The sequence below is a fragment of the Myripristis murdjan genome, chromosome 22, assembly GCF_902150065.1.
Source record: "Myripristis murdjan chromosome 22, fMyrMur1.1, whole genome shotgun sequence".
NCBI lineage: Eukaryota > Metazoa > Chordata > Actinopteri > Holocentriformes > Holocentridae > Myripristis > Myripristis murdjan.
This window is the reverse complement of record NC_044001.1, coordinates 21,988,817-22,006,717: the sequence shown is the minus strand read 5'-3', so window position 1 is coordinate 22,006,717 and position 17,901 is coordinate 21,988,817. Positions and strand designations below refer to the sequence as shown.

General features: G+C 44.5%; 1 protein-coding gene across 1 annotated transcript; it reads right to left on the bottom strand.

Moving 5' to 3' along the window:
• Positions 1 to 847: 847 nt before the first annotated feature.
• Positions 848 to 17,302, bottom strand: LOC115354771 (cytospin-A). Its single transcript, XM_030045277.1, is given in 14 exon segments — positions 848 to 2,038; positions 2,165 to 2,196; positions 2,199 to 2,223; positions 2,299 to 2,381; positions 2,384 to 2,415; positions 4,077 to 4,172; positions 4,533 to 4,593; positions 4,744 to 4,810; positions 4,974 to 5,070; positions 6,092 to 6,633; positions 12,678 to 12,730; positions 12,961 to 13,556; positions 16,166 to 16,287; positions 17,115 to 17,302. Coding segments are annotated over 12 exon segments (1,254 nt in total). The 5' UTR covers positions 13,037 to 13,556; positions 16,166 to 16,287; positions 17,115 to 17,302; the 3' UTR covers positions 848 to 1,948.
• Positions 17,303 to 17,901: the final 599 nt, after the last annotated feature.

Here is a 17,901-nt window from a genome sequence, read left to right as displayed (position 1 = left end):
ACATACAAAATATGTCACCAGCAAACATGGATTTACAACTGCTTTCTGAGGCTACAATTTGAATATTGTATCCCTCCTGAGGGTCTTTTTAATGACTTTATCTTTTCTAGCAATGAACCGATGGCATCATGTTTTATCTAATTATGTCAGCTATGTAATAAATAGCTGTGACCTTTCCATTATTTTATGAACACAGAAGGCAACAGAATGACAGCCAGGAGTCGCTGAAGCTTTGAACTGGGATAAAATGTCAGTGCAGTGATCAGTCTCCAAAATAATGGTGCTTCACTACTTTCTCACAACTCTTCCTATCCAATATAGTAGCTACAACTAGTGTTTTTTTTTTCTCTGTACGTTATAATGAAACAAAGGAAGATGTATCTAAACAGATAGTTGAATGGTATGTATTGTAGGCATGAAAGTGTGATACAAAAAACATAAGCTAGAGTATCAGTTATGTAGTAAGAACAACATTAAGGAGGATAAGTTTTATCCTGACAGGTACACTGACCGTGAACGATATGAAGGTATAATGAAGCCTGCATTAACTGTCCCTTACCCAGTAGGTGGTAGTAAAGTCAAGGCTAGCTGGTACTTTAAATTAGTCATGTCATTTGCCTGCTCCAGTGAAAAGATATTAACAAGGTTATGACTAAAAAACAGAGGACCACAGAATAGGTGGGAAGTTGAAAAGAGACCTAACAGCTATAAGCAGATGCTCTTTGATTAATATTTTTATTGTAATAACTAATAATAATTAACCATAACATAAACCATAACAACACTTTTTTTTAAAATCAGTAGAAGGTGGGAAAATTGCTGGAGAAAATGAATAAAACAGCACTACTGTTCCACAATCAACATTTTATTTCTTTGGTATCAATTCATCTTCACACTAGTTACATATAAACATGTTTTACAATTATCATATTCAACAAAAAGCCTCCAATATTTGGCAATAGGTCTTTGGCACGACACAGTACAAACTGAGATTTGAACCTGTCTTATTAATATCATTTATTAGTCGCCCTAGGCAGAGCTCCTTTATGAGAGCCGGGCAGTGTGTGTGTCAGTGCTGCTGGAGTCTGGGGGCCTGTCAGTGATGATAAATGCACTGGATTCGCCCTAATGAGATGCTAAAAGGCACTGAAACTGGTTCTGCAAACATGAATATACTGTATATTGTTGCTCTTTGCTTCCTAGTAATGCAACGTCTAGCCCACTTGTAAAAAGGTGGAGGGTGCTATCGGTTTGACACAGGTCTGTTCGTACCTGTATTTTCCATGAAAAGCCCTCACTGCTACTCCAACTTTAATTACAAGATAAGAAACTTGTTCTCAGACAGATTTTCATACACAATGCCTGCTGAACTGCAGTCTTGCTACTAAAATGCCCTCTGAGACCACAGAAGACTACAGCAGCTCTATAATATCTAGACATCCTCCTATATTACATGAACAAAGTGCTGACAAAAGTGCATATTTACAGAGTGCTAAAATGGGCCCAGAAACCATGATAATCTTTGCAACAGATCACAGAGGAGTTAAAGGCACAGCGAACTGGCAGATAAGCTTGATGCACAGTTGGGGGACTGCTCACAGTTTGGTCAAGGACATGATGTAATACAGTACTTTCTGCCAGGGAAGTACCAGTGTGGAGACATTTACAGCAACTCAACCTGCACATACAGTACTTTGCTCAAAGGGGCGCTGCTGTAACAAATCCTGATATTCTGAACGGCCATCGGTGGCCTTGTCAGTGACAGTCCTGCATTTTTTAAATACGCTGCCACAGCTGCTAAGACTGCACAAGCAGCAGAACATTGGTCTCTTAAAATCTCAGACATCCCGCAAATGTATAGAAAGCTGGTACTGAGGGAGCCGTCATGCTAGGCTACTGATAGTGTTTATTTTGCTGAGTCCTGATTATTCGCCTGTGCCTCCAGTAGTCACATCTCAAAGTGACGGTACATGCTCTCCACATAGCTCAGGACCCTTTGCCAGTCAGGACCACCAGCTCTCAGCATCTCCTCCACTGTCTGTAAAACAAAGATTTCAGCCACCTTTAAAGGCTTAGACTTAATGCAAACAAAATAAACTGCATTTTTTTTTGCACAGAGATATGTGAGAAGAGGGCCTACTATAAAAGGATATGTTCAGCGTACCAGTGATTGTGCAATCCCAACATTCTCTCCTGTTTGAACGCCAGACTGAGATTCTCCCTCTAGACAGAAAGCAAATAGGTTAAACACTATAAATCATTGTGGCGCTCACAGTGCAGTTTGAGAACAGATCTTACCTTGCTCTCTGGGCTAAGGGTGCAGTAAGGGATGTGTGAGGGGAGGTAGGTGTGGTAGACAGCACAAAATGCCAGACCATCAGCCAGCTGCTGCTGAAGTTGGTGATTTCAATGTTCGGCATGGGGAGGAAGGAAAAGAGAAAGCAGTTGAACAAAGGAGGTTACCAATGACTGAAGCTATACTAGGCAACTTTACTTGCTGGTGAACGCAAATGGCAGCGAAATTGGACTCTTTGAATGTGGGCACTCAGGCCCTCAGGTGAATTCCATGTAGGAATTGGGCAAGCAAACGCTACACAGCATTAACCTATTAATAATCAGGTGCATCAAAATAAAGAGCATTACAATGAACTGAAGTCTTATTTTCAGCATTGCATGGGCCTGAGTACATCAAAAACACCTGGGGCAAATACTATTTCTGACTAGCTCCATCAAAGTGAAAAAATAAACCTTGCAGCAACACCAAAGCTGCCTTACTTACACAGCGTATGAAGTGCATTTGAAATACATGTCTTGTCGCAGTCTGGTTAAGTCAGGAAAAGAAGGGGTATTTTACCCAAAGCATTGGAGTATTCCTTTATTCATATATATCTGAAATGTTAACATGCACTTAACAGCTAATATACTAAGCAATCAAAGTAGTTAATGTTGTAGAAAATGTTGAGGAAATGTGTTTGCAGCAGGTTCACAGCGACCTCAGCATGGTTTATTCACACACTGCTGTTTAGCACACATTTGCAAGTTTCAATTCTTCACTTCCTTTGTGTGGAGAATGCTGAATTTCATTTGAGTGAACAGGGTGAATCAATGGCATGTACTGTTGCATTTGATTATAACTTGGAAGCTGGGAATCCTGAGTTTTGAGTTAGGAAAAATTAAATCAAGCATTACGTCAAGGCAGAATTCCCAGGCAGGAACTTAGGCAAGATTTCTCAACCTCCAGATTATGATTTGGCGCAAATTCAACATTTCAGCACAACGGTTCAAAAGACTTTGATTTCAGCATGGCATGCTTTTAAATCAATCAACATACGGATGTAGTAGTTGATTAAACCTATTCAATTTTAAATTCGTTTTTGACGCTTTCCACTCAACTGACAAAGAACCCAGAAAGCGCACATCATTCGAACGTGCCTGACTTGCCCGACTCACAACTTATTCCAGGTTTTTATCGTCTGTACTCCAAGCAACCCTCAATTTTGCATAGCTCACCTTTAACATTATCAAGCTCAGCATTAGCATGTATCCATGTTTTTTCCCCAACTTGGAGCTCGAGCACACATCAAAACACGTCAGTAAAGATGTGTCACCGATGTCCGACCTCCACCATCCAACCATAATGGAGCAGCATCAGGTAGTGGGACGAAAAGCCCCACTTTGTCATTTAGATTAATAAGTTTACTTTTACATAAAAATCTCACTTGGTACAGCTTTAAAGACCCCATGAAATGGACTCTTACTTCCTTGATTTGATGCATTTGCTGTTGAAGCAGGACATTTGGGTGGGACGTGGTGCAGAGAAAGATCAGTATAAACCAGTAGGACAGATCAAAGCCTAACCCTAACCCAACAGGACATCAGCTTGAGAGAGAAACAGTTTTATTTGAAGGGATAGGTGGAGAGGGTGTTTAAAGATTTGTGAAGGTTTTATTGGTTGCAAATTTTCAACAAATTTACACCCACTAGTGCAGGACAATGTCACTATTTAAAATACAGAAAGTTGTACCTCAAGTGAGGTTGTTTCATGGGGAGCACATAAATTCCCACACAGTTTCACCTTGTAGCCTTGAGTTCGGCTCTGACACCAGCGGAGCAGCGAGTTCCTCTTCGAGCCTCCATGGCGACGCAGCAGCAGGTTGAAACCATCCTGGGATCTGACAACACAAACAAGACAAAGCCTGCTGATCTTTAACCCATCAACAACAGATTCCTTGCACACCCTGAACAAGACCTGTACAGCTTGTATTTATCACTATATCTGTGCTAGCATCGCGTGAGTTACACAAATGTGAATTACAAAAACACGAACCGCTCTCACAAACCACATTAACATAACAAAGCAAGAAAGAGAGTGTTCTGGCCCAGTACTGAGCCTCATGAGTTCACCACACACACAGATGGATCGATGTGAGTAATTAGATTTACAACTACAGGATATAACAATTAAGCTGGTTTCTAGGACACTGCGGTGTGTGTGTGTGTGTGTGTGTGTGTGTGTGTGTGTGTGTACTCACTTAGTGGGAGGAAGCTCAGTCAGAGCAGAGTTGTATTTGTTGAGGGACTCTTCTCGTTTCCCTACAAAGACAAGCAAACACTCTGCATAATCGGACAGCAAGTCATGATTATGAACATCCTCACCAGCGGATTGAGAGCCAACAAAACACACACGAAACTCATACAGGCATGCATGCATTTATACACACACACACACACACACACACACACCTGTGTCAGTGCTTGACCTGCTGTCTTGCCAATCCAGGTTTCTTCGCCCTCTGACCTGGCCAAAGTTCTTGTGGAATAAACCACAAATAAACAACCATTTAGCATTTTTATATAAAACATTGTGAGAATACATGACAATTTTCTGACAAATGCCGTTAACGCCCCCTGCAGGAAACAAAACACTAATGAAAGATAATCCTTACAGCACAACTCAGACAAAAGCGTCTCACCTTGTTTGTAGATGCAGCTGTTGTGCCTGTGTTGGACTGGGAGGTCCCATTCTGCACAGCGGGGGAGTCTGAGGACATGGGGAGTCTGGACAGGCTCCTGCAGAATAGAATACACACACATACACACACACACGGAGCCAATCAAGAAAACAGGCCCGAGCAGCCAAAGCGACTGGTTTGGATCGCATTCTTTCTCGACCGTTGTTCCATTTCAGCTCCAGCGGTAAATAAGACAATTCTAACAAAACCCCCGTCTGTCCTCAAGCGGCCCTGTGAGGCGAGGATCGAACACAGCAAATTCAACAGCAAACAAATGTGGTGATTTATTCTCTTGCACACTTATCGGAAATGGATAATAAATAACTAAATACAAACAACGATTGAGTAAGAACAGTTTATCTTATTGTTCTGAAACTGGACCGACTGTTATAGTCCCAACTAATATTACTTGTCCTGATCATTCAAAGAGAGGGCCACCGGTGAGGCAGCTGTGTTTGGAGCTGAGATCATCACGGTTTTTGAAGAAGACAACATGACTGCCACAAATTAGAGGTGGATGGACACAGTTTACCGGTGTTCTTTGGCAGGAAATAGTTCCCAGTGAAACGCAACCCCCTGAGGACCGTGGATTACATCATGTGTGTCAAGTGCTGTTGAGTTTTTCACATATACAGTTTTGACAGTTTGAGCTCCAGAAATGAACCATCCAGCCCCACTGCATTATTAAGGAATGGAAGGAAAGTTGTGGCGGACTGGAAACCTCACCAAATCGCAGAAATTATCTGTGCTAGGGGTAAGAGGGATGAATATATTTTTTTGTTTTTGGATAAACTGTTCCTTTAAAAATAAATAAATAAATAAAAAAAATAAAAAATCACTCCGCAGGGAAAAATAAATAAAGCAAGATTACTTTTGAAATTATTCTCAACAACTTACTATATTATTATTATTAGTAGTAGTAGTAGTATTTTTACAGTTTTTACAACACTAAGTGCATCTCAAACTAGATAAAGGTTGAGTTATTATTGTTTTACACCACAAAGCAACAGAGAATATGATGATAAGGAATACTATTTTTTTTTTTAAATCCTTCAAACAGTACAGACATTTCATCTCACCTTGACCTCTCCGTCGTTATCGTCCTCCGTGTCTCATTGGCCCGAGCCTCCTCACCACTCCTATCCTCATTGGTCACATTTCTCAGATACCGCTTGGCCACGCCCTTCGAGTCTGTTTTAGCCTCCTCCGGGACAACAAGCTTCACTCCTTCATTCTGACTCTCACTTTCCGTCCCCTCTCGTCCCAACCTGTGTGACCCCCTCTCCCTGCCCCTCTGGCTTCCGTCCCAGCTGTTGGAGTTGGTGGTTTCGGCGCGGGGCCTCTCGGGTGCCTGAGTTGGAGCCTGGATGTCAGTTTTGCCCTGAGCCTCGGTGAGAGCAGCCAGCCTCAGCCTGCTCTCCTTCAGCTCCCCCCTCAGAGTGACCAGTTGCACATCGGCCTCCTTCTGCCTCTGCTGGGCAGCGACCAGCTCCCTCTCAACGTCCTTGTGGGCCGTCCGGAGCGCCGTCAACTCTTCCTCTGCCTCAGCTCGCAGGCGGTCCGCCACGGCGACCGCCACCTGCAGGTCAGCCTGGAACTGCAGCCACTCACCCCGCTCTGTCTGCAAGGCAAACAGCAGCTTTAGCATTCCCGGTTGATTCACTCTGATTGAAGGTGCCAAACAAACTGTTTTATGAACGCTAAATGCACTGATCACAAATTGTGAATCATGTAATCAGAGTAAATTTTCATCCTCAAAGTGGATAGACATATGCATAAAGACTAACATCTGTTCCAAAACCAAAACTGTCTGGTTTAAGTGTTTGTATGGCTTTTAGTTAACACTATTATTATCAGATTAACAGATTACAAAATGTTGGAAATGGTTCATCTTTTTCAGCTGCTATTTATTCTTTTGTGCTATCGTCCTGATTAGTAATGAACTATTAGGTGCCATTTAAACTTGATATTTTGCAGATATTTTGCAGATTCAAAAAAATGTTTCAAGGTGTACTCTAACGGTGTTTTTGGTCGGTCATTGCTAAACACCACTCCACATTACAAAACAGTTACAATGACTCAGTGTATTTCATTGGAAAACTTCATCTTTACAAGCAGAGCACTTTAAGAGTTGTTTTTCCTAAAGCAACGTGTCATTAAAACGGATGCTAGTGAGAATAGAAATAGTCCCAGTGAAAATATCCCTTTAGGAATGTGATCCAGTAAACCATGCTTTTGTTTTGTAACTTTTTTGCAACAGTATGAGAATGTCATTTTATATATACAAACAAATAATGCTGCTATTCTTAGACAAGCAGGCTCTGTTGCAGATAACTTCTCAGAACGTCACATGGAGGATGAGGGGACTTCATTTGGCACTGTTACATCTTAATTAATTGTGACTGCCAAAACCAAACACGGCTGAACCCTCAACAGACGCTGACTATGATCAAATGCATGATCAAATATCTATTAGGCCCTCATTAGGTTACTTGAAGTTGGACTCCATGAGCGGCATGCCTGAGCATGTAGAGAGGAGCGGAGCTGGCAAGTCAGCTCTAATGAGCCACAACTAAAGCCTTTCGCTTGGCGTCTTCTGCTCAGGTCGTCATAAAAATCACCGAAACAAGAATGTGTGTTTACTTGCTCAATATCGGAATAAAAGACGCTAACACACACAACGACAGCTGGCAAGTTTGAACACAGGCAGAAAAACAGACTTGGGCAACACTTTGTGAGTGAGGCCAAGGATGGATATGAAGCAACTGGCTCCCAAGTCATCGACCGATCTCAGAAACCTGAAGTGTTTTCCTTGTAGTCCCCTGATTAGAGTTGACCTGAATGCTAGGGCTGCCTATAGTGCCTCAGCCTCTGTGCTCTTCATTGTATTTGACTTCATTGTATTTTATTTATTTTACTTATTTATTTATTTATTTTACTGCGCTTTTTAGTCTGTTTTTAATGTGGTTTTATTGTGTTATGTCTTATTGTGTTTTATCTATCTAATGTTTCAGCATTGACCAAGTACACATGAGCAGTAGTGACGCTGAAGGACACACAATGTCAAGTAAAGAGGAAACTGGCATGGTTCTCCTTTTCCATGACTAGTCTACAAGAAAAGGCTATCTAATATGAAATAACTTAGTCAAATACATAGAGTTTGTTGCTAGTATGGTGAAATTCCCTGTATTTTTTCATATTGCAATATACTGTATATCACAGGAAAAAAAAAATTAAAATATCAGTTTTATCCAATATTGTGGAGCCCCACTGAATGGCCTGAATCAACTGGATGAAAATCTTATTTGGACGAACACTCAGTTTCGTATCTGTGTATGTGAGTGATTGAGAGTGGGAAAAGGTTTGAGTGCATTCAGATGCATTCCTTAAGAGTATCCTCGCTTTGGACATGCACAAACACTGCCCCTGTGGATATGGTACACAGACATCAAAAGAGGCACTTGGCGCAAACTGAGCCAAGAGGTAAACGATACCAGACCATTTATATAAAAAAAAAAAAAAAGAAGAAGAAGAAGAAGCTTAGCGACCATCTACATAAAAAGAGAGTGGAATGAGAAAAAGGCAGAGGGAAAAGGAAAAGGAAACATGCAGGATAATAAAGCAGTTGAAAGCATGCATAGGCAAATACTGTGGGCCAAAAAATGGAGTCAAAGCAGAGAGAGAGAGAGAGTGTGTGTGTGTGTGTGTGTGTGTGTGTGTGTGTGTGTGTGTGTTGCAATGTAACCCACAGAGAAATGAGGGAGTACAGGGGAGTGGAGGGGTTGGGAGGGCTGGTAATTAGATGAAGAACGGATTGAGAAGAGGAGGTGGAGGAGGAGGAGGAGGAGGAGGAAGAGAGATCCGAGCCAAGCCAGTTCCTCATCTGACCAGCAACTCAAGACCACAGCTGGGCCTGATTATGGTGGACCTGCTCACACACACACACACACACACACACAGTGCATGTACAGGCACATATCATATTCCCTCCTCCTTTCAGTTTCTCCCACACACACACCTCCCTTATTCTTCTACCTCACCACCAAACCGCACTGTTGAGTTCTCCCACAGACATCCACAGTTTCACAATAAGCTGGAAGGCGCTTTCCCAAGCAAAATGTGTCAAAAGGACCGTCCTGGATCGCACGCCCTTATATGGAGAGGTTCTATATTAAGATGCACCAAACGCCACACTTAGCCTTGAAGGATCCTGTCGTCATCGAGCGTTTGTTATCTGAACGTGGACACTCCAACTAGAGCATGTCTGCTAAAGGAAACAGGAAGGGGCGCTCCTCGTTCACACTGAGATAAGGGTGGTGATTCTCAGCCTGAAGACACTCACACACACACACACACACACACTCACACACACACAAGTCCCTCAAGAGCTGACCTAGTGCCCCACTGCAGGCCCAGATGTGGACTTCACCATTCACTGGCGTGCACACACACACACACACACACACACACACACACAGGCTTGTTCATACTCCAAATGCATCTGATTTCCTGACAATCACTGGCCAGAAGCCAGCGCACTGGGAGATTGTAAGTGTGTGTGCGTTTGTGTATGTGTGTTCCAACCATCTGTCCCTCTGCCTGAGATCACATCCACACCCAGTCTTCCTCACACATACTCAGGGAAACATCCCAACTCTGTAATGCGTCCGCTCTCCAGCTTTCCAAAGTCCACGGTGTGCGTTCAAAAAATGGCTGAATACACTTTTACACCTATTAAGGGACATCTCATCCCCACAACAGCCATCACACACACACACACACACACACACACACACACACAGGCACAAAATAGCCCAAATCTTCTCCTACTCGTACATGAAACTGACTTGGAAAAGCCTTAAAGAAGCTGCATGTCTAAATGTCCACACATATCAAAGACAGAGTGCCGAGTCACTGCCGTTTATCCCGCATTGCAAGTCTGACACAGTGCACGCACACACACACACTAAACCGTCATTCTACATGTAAACTTATTCAGCCCCTGTGGCCTCCAGACTCGGGGCTTTTAGAGTTTGCGTTGCTGGAGCAGAAAGAGAGCAGAGGGAGCTTGCAGATCATTCCTGGAAATCTCCAGCAGCGTCCACCTGGAACTGATCCCAAAAGAGGGCTCTGAGAGCTACTAAATCTCTGAATCTGACCAGCCACCCACACACACCCCCCACTCACTACCGGGCAACAAATGCACAGGGAGTGTTTTCATTTTTGTTGGTGAAGACAATCGAGCTCCGGTGCCGGACATAAGCGCAAACAGATGGCGGCCTACACCAGATAAGGCGCCCGGCCGTTCACCGACGCCACTGCAAGGGTAATACTGTGTCTTTCAGCATTCGGTTTGTCTAAATTCAGACCACAGTGCATAATGGCTACTGGGTGGACAGATGGGTTGATGGGAAAACAAGGGAAAGCAGGTTTGAAGACAGATGAGGAGGCGCAGGGAGAGGTTAAGTTGACAGGATGCGACTGGAAGGACAGACAGTTAAGGTGAAACCGTAAAAAAAAAATGGGATGTTGGATCTGCAGGGGGGGGGAGAAAAGGGCCAGGCGACTTTGGTTCAGACAAAAAGATGGATGGAAGTGGAAGAATGGAGCAGGAAGGGGAGGAGGTGAAGAGATAGATAGAGGAGGGGAGGGATGACAGAGAAGGGCACAGGAGTAAAAGTTGTGAGGTCATTGTTTTGAATCCTTTCTGATGGAGGAAGCGCGACAGAATGAAAGAAAAGACTATGAGGCACAGCGAAAGGGGGGTGGCTCACCACCACGCAAAGCTAAACCCAAACGCTCAAGCCAAGACTCTCAATACATCCGTGTGTGTGTGTTTGTATTCTTCTCACAGGCACCACACACACATAAACACACAGTCAGTCAGTCGAAACAAGCCGGACCCCCCCTCTTCCACCCACCTCACACCGCAAAACAAAACAAGTTCTGTCTCCTGAACAGCCGAATGTGAACCCCCTCCTCCGCTCTGCACAAAAGGCTCCCAGGACAGCAGAGCAGACTGGAGAGGGTTCATAAAGTCGAGCTTTGCTGGCTTACACAGCCCTTCCGTGGGCCCACGTAAAAACACAGGCTTGGACTGCCTGGGTTTCAAATGCATGGCTACCCCAAAATCTCCGAGGTTTTTTCTAGCTACCCAAGGCTTGTATTCCCAGACAGTCATGGGGATGTGGGAAAGTTGAAGAGAGGAAGGTAGAAGGAAGGTGAGATGAAGGATGGGGCAGTCAGGGGTGAGGGAGGTGAAAACAAGGAGGTGTGACGGGTAGGAAAGATGAAGGTGACAGACAAATGGATGTTGAATGCTTGCCTGCACTTAAGATTAGTGATTTTAATTCTGGAAGACTGAGAAATAAAACAACTCGGGGGAAGAAGAAACAGGGGGAAGAAAAGGTTGGAGGGAGGGATGAGAGTGAGGCAGACATGGGTCATATTCCAGCTGTTGTAATATCTGTGGCAGATCTGGAGGAAGCTGGGAGCCTCTGGCTACAATCCTCATAAGGGTGGGTCAGGAACTGGAACGCACGACTGACAGGAAATTACCACAGAAAAGCACCATCCTCATAAGAGTGTGGAACGCCTGAGCAATCGCACTGAGTAATGCTTGCAGAATTCTTATTGTGCCCGGTGTCTCACACTGAAGATTGAGGCAAAAATGGGTTGGGGCCACATAATATGTCAGTCCAAAATGACTCGAAATGACTCTTAGATCATAATGTGCCTTTGTCCCAGAAAGAGAAACATAACATCTCCTTTGGGGTTCAGCGATTCTGAAAATTCCCGTTGCAGTTGCTGCTTTCTTTTGGTCCATAACTCATATTGATGAAGACACCAGGCGTCCATTCAGCCTTGTCTGAACTGCTAAGCTGGCTTGCTGTGTGAAGTCACTGACATGCCTAGGATGGTCTGCAAGTGCTAACAAAGAGTCCCATCACTTATGAAATCAATTTTATTAGCAGATAAACACCTTTCTACACCTGTCTTGCTCTGAACAGTTTTATTGAGAAGTGTCCTGCTAACATTTAGGAATTATAATCCCCTTATTAAAAAGGAGCCTGAATCATATATGATTGACAGTTTTGTTTGTTTCTTTGGAAGAACAAGGAAACATTAGAAGGTCAGAGAGATCTGAAAGATTTTCACAGCAGAGGACAGGAAGACCTCCATTAGCAGAGCCACATCTCGCTGGGAGCCCAGCAGGGCCCATTCCCTCTCTGGTTGGGGGGGGGGTGGAGCGGAGCTGGGTGACAGCCTGCATTTTGCAGTTATCTCCTGGATGAGAGGTCGAAAGCACCACGCTGACCCATGTGTCAGGGGATTGTGTGACTTCCTGTTTACATTTCTATACTTATCCACTGAAGTCCTTCCAATGTGTGTCCAAAACATTGACTTTTGCATTGGGAGAACAAGGATTGAAGACAGGAAACGGGTACCAAAGAGCGGAAATGCACAAAACCCTTTAGGTTTAAATTACACATCATTAGCCTCAATGGCATGCATCACAATAACTACAATTTTCAGAGCATGGGACATCCTCTGAGTCACTGATTATCATTAATTTTACACGTTATCGATCCAAGAAAAAGAAAATTAGTTTTGTCTCTTTCAATGAATGTACAGACTTTTTTTAAAAAGTCTGGAACATCTTACCTCCAATGTACTCCTCAAACTCTTCACTTCTGTCAGCAGGTGCTTCAGTATTTCTTTGGGAAAAGGATACAGAAATGTCAGAAGACATCGCATGCATATCAAATACAAAAAAAATGTCAAGGATGTGCCCTTCTCAGGATATGGAAATGTTAAGCCCACACTAGCGGAAGCTGTATAACTCAAACAAGTTTTTTGCACATCTGAATATTTACTGGTGATGAGTATGAAGAGGAAACGAAAAAGTACTGAAAATTGGAAATGGTGTCGGCATTATCATTCATACCGGCTGTAGTCGTGGGTTCATCCTGACTGCTAGTGATGCCCAGTGTTGTCCTACACTCCTCCAACAGTCTCTCCATCTCCTCTCCCGACTCTCGCCGCCAGCCTCGTTACTCGGCAGCAGAGACTGACTGAGGCCGCTGTCCCTCTCCTTCCAGCTCAGCCGAGAGGAGCTGGCCACAGGTGATGAGCTCTCCTGGGGTGAAGGGCTCGTTGTCGGGCTGACGGCCACACTGTTTCCTGGGGAAACCGGCGTCCTGGGACTGGAGGTAGAGGGACCCCCATTCCGCCCAATAGCAACCTGTCCTATGGATGCTGCAGGACTGCCTGGGTTGCTCTGTACCGGGCTCACTCCAGGCCCAATCGCAGAGCTGTTTGAGGTGACGGGCGGAGGGGGCTTCCAATCAGGAGGAGCAGTGTGTGTCGCAGGGGTCTTGCTGGGTTGTGATTTCTTTCCAGTGGATGTTAAGACTGGGACTGGGGCTAAAACTGTGACGGCGGGGGAAGGTTGGGGTGGACTGGGTTGTAGAAGGTGAGGGACGCTGGCCACATCGTTGACTGGAGAGGTAGGAGGAGTGTGGAAAATATCCACATGGGCTCCTACAGAAAAAAAAAAAAAACAGAATGAAACACATCAGGAGGCACCACAACATTCTTCAAGAAGGGTGCAAGTCACCCTGGGTGTAACTGTTTTCTTTTTGATTTGTTTTTGTAAATGTGATGTATGGTGTCCGAGATGTTGCTGCTTGAAGCTTGGAGACTTTTTGGCCTAGTGGTGGCGCTGCAGCATGCCAATCTGTTTCATTTTGTGGATACTGGGTATCAATGTAAAAACGCACCATTCCCCAAATGTGACAGTGGCCAAGGTCTTGTTCAGACTACAGGCAAATCGGATTTATTTCTAAAATCAGATCTTTAAGACAGACTGCACTGGTTTTTACCAGTGCAGTCTGTCTGTTTCACCGACCTATCTGCATGGGCTGCTGTGGTGACGACGTAGGCGTCAGTAACTATGAGCGCTGGTGACATGGCTTTCTGATGTGGAAGCAGGAGAAATGTCAAAAAAGCCTTCCCCCAAAGTGCCAGCAGACAATTTATTTCAGTGTCCACCACAGTCCACAGACTGTTGTCCAAGCCGCTCTGTTGGCAGCAGCAAGGATTGTACTCAACCATTCTGATGCACTTCCATGACTCTGGATTTGACAGGATTTGACGTCGTTGTTGCGTGTCGCATTGCGAGTGATGCAAAAGACAGTCTGAAATCCAATTTGAGCCACCAGAATGTGCATCTGTAGAAATCCAAGTGGAATCACATGTCAAACCACCTACACATGTGGTTTGGATCTGATTTGCAAAAATCACATTTCATGCATTTTTTGGCTGTCCAGACTTTCTAAAAGTAAATCTGTACACAATCTGGATGTGACAAAAAATGGATTTGGGCCGGCAGTCTGAACAAGGCCCAAGATATTGAGCGTGAAGTTTGGGGTCCTGTCGGCCTGGTGGTTGTGTTGTGGTGGGCCAGTCAAGCTGTGTCAAAAACCATCATTCCTCTAAGATTCATCCAAAAAACAGATGACAGAGGCGAAGAAATCACATGTGACAGATGTAGAAACTGTATTGCCCTGAATCAGTGGAGTCCCTTCCCCAATTTCAGTTTCACAGTGATAACAAAAGAGTTTGGCTGCCTAAATGACAGACCTACAAGAAAAACTGAATCATTGTCACAGCAGAAAAACTATTTTTAAAATGTAGTCTTGTGGTTTGCTTGTCTGGCATGTTGACACTGTAATAGCATGTAGTGAAGTGACCAGACCAACAAGTCCCCATTGGCCAGCAAACATCCAGACAGCCATTCTGAGGATGAATGGCTCATATTTGTCTGAAAACAGACATTCCTCTTGGATAGCTCATCTTCAAATTTGTTGCCACTGCACTCATTCTCTAAATTCATGGACACACACATACAAGGGGCCAGTGTTTCCCATACATGGGCTTATTTGTAGCGGTCTGCCGCAAATAGATTTCCAAAATGGACACGATAATATTAAGACAGCTCCTTTCCACTGTTTGACTGTGTGAGGGGGACCAGCCTGCCACAAATAACTTAAGACCTGATGGGAAGTACTGGCACCAACTCTCCCTCGTTCTATTCCTCCTTCTCCTTGTTTGGACAAAAGCTTCACGCCGAGCAAAATGGATCTGTTTCCAGATATGATGCAGATACAGTAAAATTTACAAAGTTATGTACCACCTACAGTAAGTCATAGGAAAAGAATGGCTGGATTGTCTTGCAACTTTCTCATGCCACCCCTGTTTTTTTATTTCCTCATTCCAGACCCTAACGTGCCTGTCCAACCATGCGTGTGTGAGTGGCACACTGACTGAATGAGAGAAAGTGTGTGTGTACATCCACAGAGCTGTGTGTGTGTGTGTCTGTGTGTGTGTGTGTGTGTGTGTGTGTGTGTGTGTGTGTGTGTGTGTGTGTGTGTGTGTGTCAGACAGCATTAGGCTTCCCATGATTAATCCCCTGCCCTTGTGCTGAGCAGGGGAATTCTGCCGATTCATCACAGCTGGCCCGGCGGGGCCAGAACGAATCACACGGGGACGCGAGGAGAATGACCACTCACTGAGCAACACACAGGAGAGCAGCCAAGATTCCTGCTGTCGCTCAGCACACTCTGTCACACACACACACACACACACACACACACAAACACACACACAATCTTTCTGCCCAGTTCTCCTTTTGTTGCTTTCAATCTCTGTAATACCCCCACGCCTCTCTCCCTTCATCTTCCCCTGTACTTTCTTATGGTCTTGTGCATGCTTACTCTTCCTGTTTTAACTGTCTATCTATCTATCTATCTGTCCCCTTCCTCTCATCCTAATTCAAGCAGTTGAAATAAACACAGGAGCCCCTCAGGGTGCACTACCTTTGTTCTCAAGAGACGAAGGCAATATAGACTACCAGGTGTGTGTGTGTGTGTGTGTAATGCCAAATATGAGAAATTCATCTTAAGAGTGCAGAGACAGGTTTAATGGAGATGCAAGATAAGTGATTTGACCAGGGCAAGCAAGGGGAAAGAATGAAAGTAGATTTGCAGGCTGCTATGTGTGTGTAGGTGCAGGTGTGCTTGTTTGTGTGTGTGTGTGTGTGTGTGTGTGTGTGTGTGTGTGTGTGTGTGTGTGTGTGTTTGTGTGTGTACCTGTGGGTCCATGGCCGTCCTTGCTGGAGAAGTTGCCCATGCTGCAGTAAGGAAGGGCTGGGGCGCTGATGAGGCCCTGCAGGTGTTTGCTGCTCTCTTGCCCAGCCTAGACAGAGCAGGAGCTTTGGAGGTCACACACACACACACGCACACGCACACATATACGTTCGATTAAATGCTGGCCTCACATCATACTCTTATGCAATGTCCCACCAGGGGTATGATATCACGCACTAGCACAAAGACCCTACAATTTTATACACAAGTGGCTTCGAGCCTGAGCAACACCACCGCACTCCTTAAGTTACTGTAAGCCCTTCTTAGCGAGAGGGAGGCTAACAAACAATCACTGCGGTGAGGTCATGCTTTTGCCTATTTGAATGCTCATTTGGATGGAGCTACCGACAATCAGGGTGTTTACAAAAGCCCGGCGAAATCACAGGGATGAGAGCGGCGCAGCGGCCAAGTAGGACGCGGAGATGTAAGCACATGTGAGCGGTGTTTACGCGGCGATACTCTGCGACAAACAAAGCTGATCTGCGTGGCACACCATAGGTTTAAATGCACACAACCAGCGCACCGCGAGGAATTCACTGAAACCCGCAAGTGAGGCAGCGGGAATGCAAATCCATCATGCTCCCATTGATTTCATTATGTAGCCAGTGTGTTCCTCCCCCATCCAAACATCAGAAGTTGTTCAAGTTAAAAAAAAAAATAGACTAATATTCGGTATTATCACGATAAAACTGATAACGCCGCACCCCCATGTGTATTTTAAGGCGCAATCGCCAAATGTTTACGCAAGAGGCGAATTAAGTTTGTATCGGAGATCTTCAATCCATGACACACAAAAATGTGGAGGAAACTTCGCAGAGGAAAGTAACTTTCCGCCAAGTTAACTTCCACCGCACAATTCTTATTTACCAGTCAGTAAAAAGTGGATACAAACCTTTGAATGACGGGCAAATAGGTCCTAAAATCCTTTTGTTGTGTTTTTGGGAAGTCCTGTCCTCTCTCTGGTTCTCCGCACCTTCCTGCCTCCAGCGCCGCGCAACCAAACGCACTGTAGTCCTGTCTTCAGCCAGTGAGGAGGGGACCAGAGGACAGGCATGGACACATGTAGGTGAGCCTCAGCTGTTTCACTTCAAGTCATTGTTTCCTGCAGGAAGCATCTCATCAGGGAGATGGACGCTTACTTTTAATCCACATAGTAAATCCAAAAATGAAGCTAAACCCACTAAGCTTGATGTCTGATGACACCTAACCCTCTGGCTGCGTCCACTGGAGGGCATAGTTAGGCTGCACTGGGAAATACCTGTTGCCTCTGGACTGTGCTGTGGCCCTGTATCACTTCAATCTTGCACCCATCTCTCAAGTTATTATAAGTCTGATTCACTCAGGCTGATGATCGGCACCAGTACAGTTTCAGGCGGACTATCCCTACACTTCATTGCAACTAATGCCAGAACAATTCTCATGAACAAATTAAACTCCCAAGCTACTAGATCACCAAGATTAACTCCACATCTGCAAGCTCACTGTTATGAATGCTTGGCTGTACCGGGCTATAAACAAGACTGGTACTATGATGTTAATGACTTTAGTAACAGAGACAATATCCCTAACATTATTGCAACTCATTGGGATTTACGATCTTGTTAATGCCTGTAGTAAAACCTCACAGATTTATTTAGAGGACTTGTGTGGCTACAAATTGGTGCTCTGAGGATTTGACC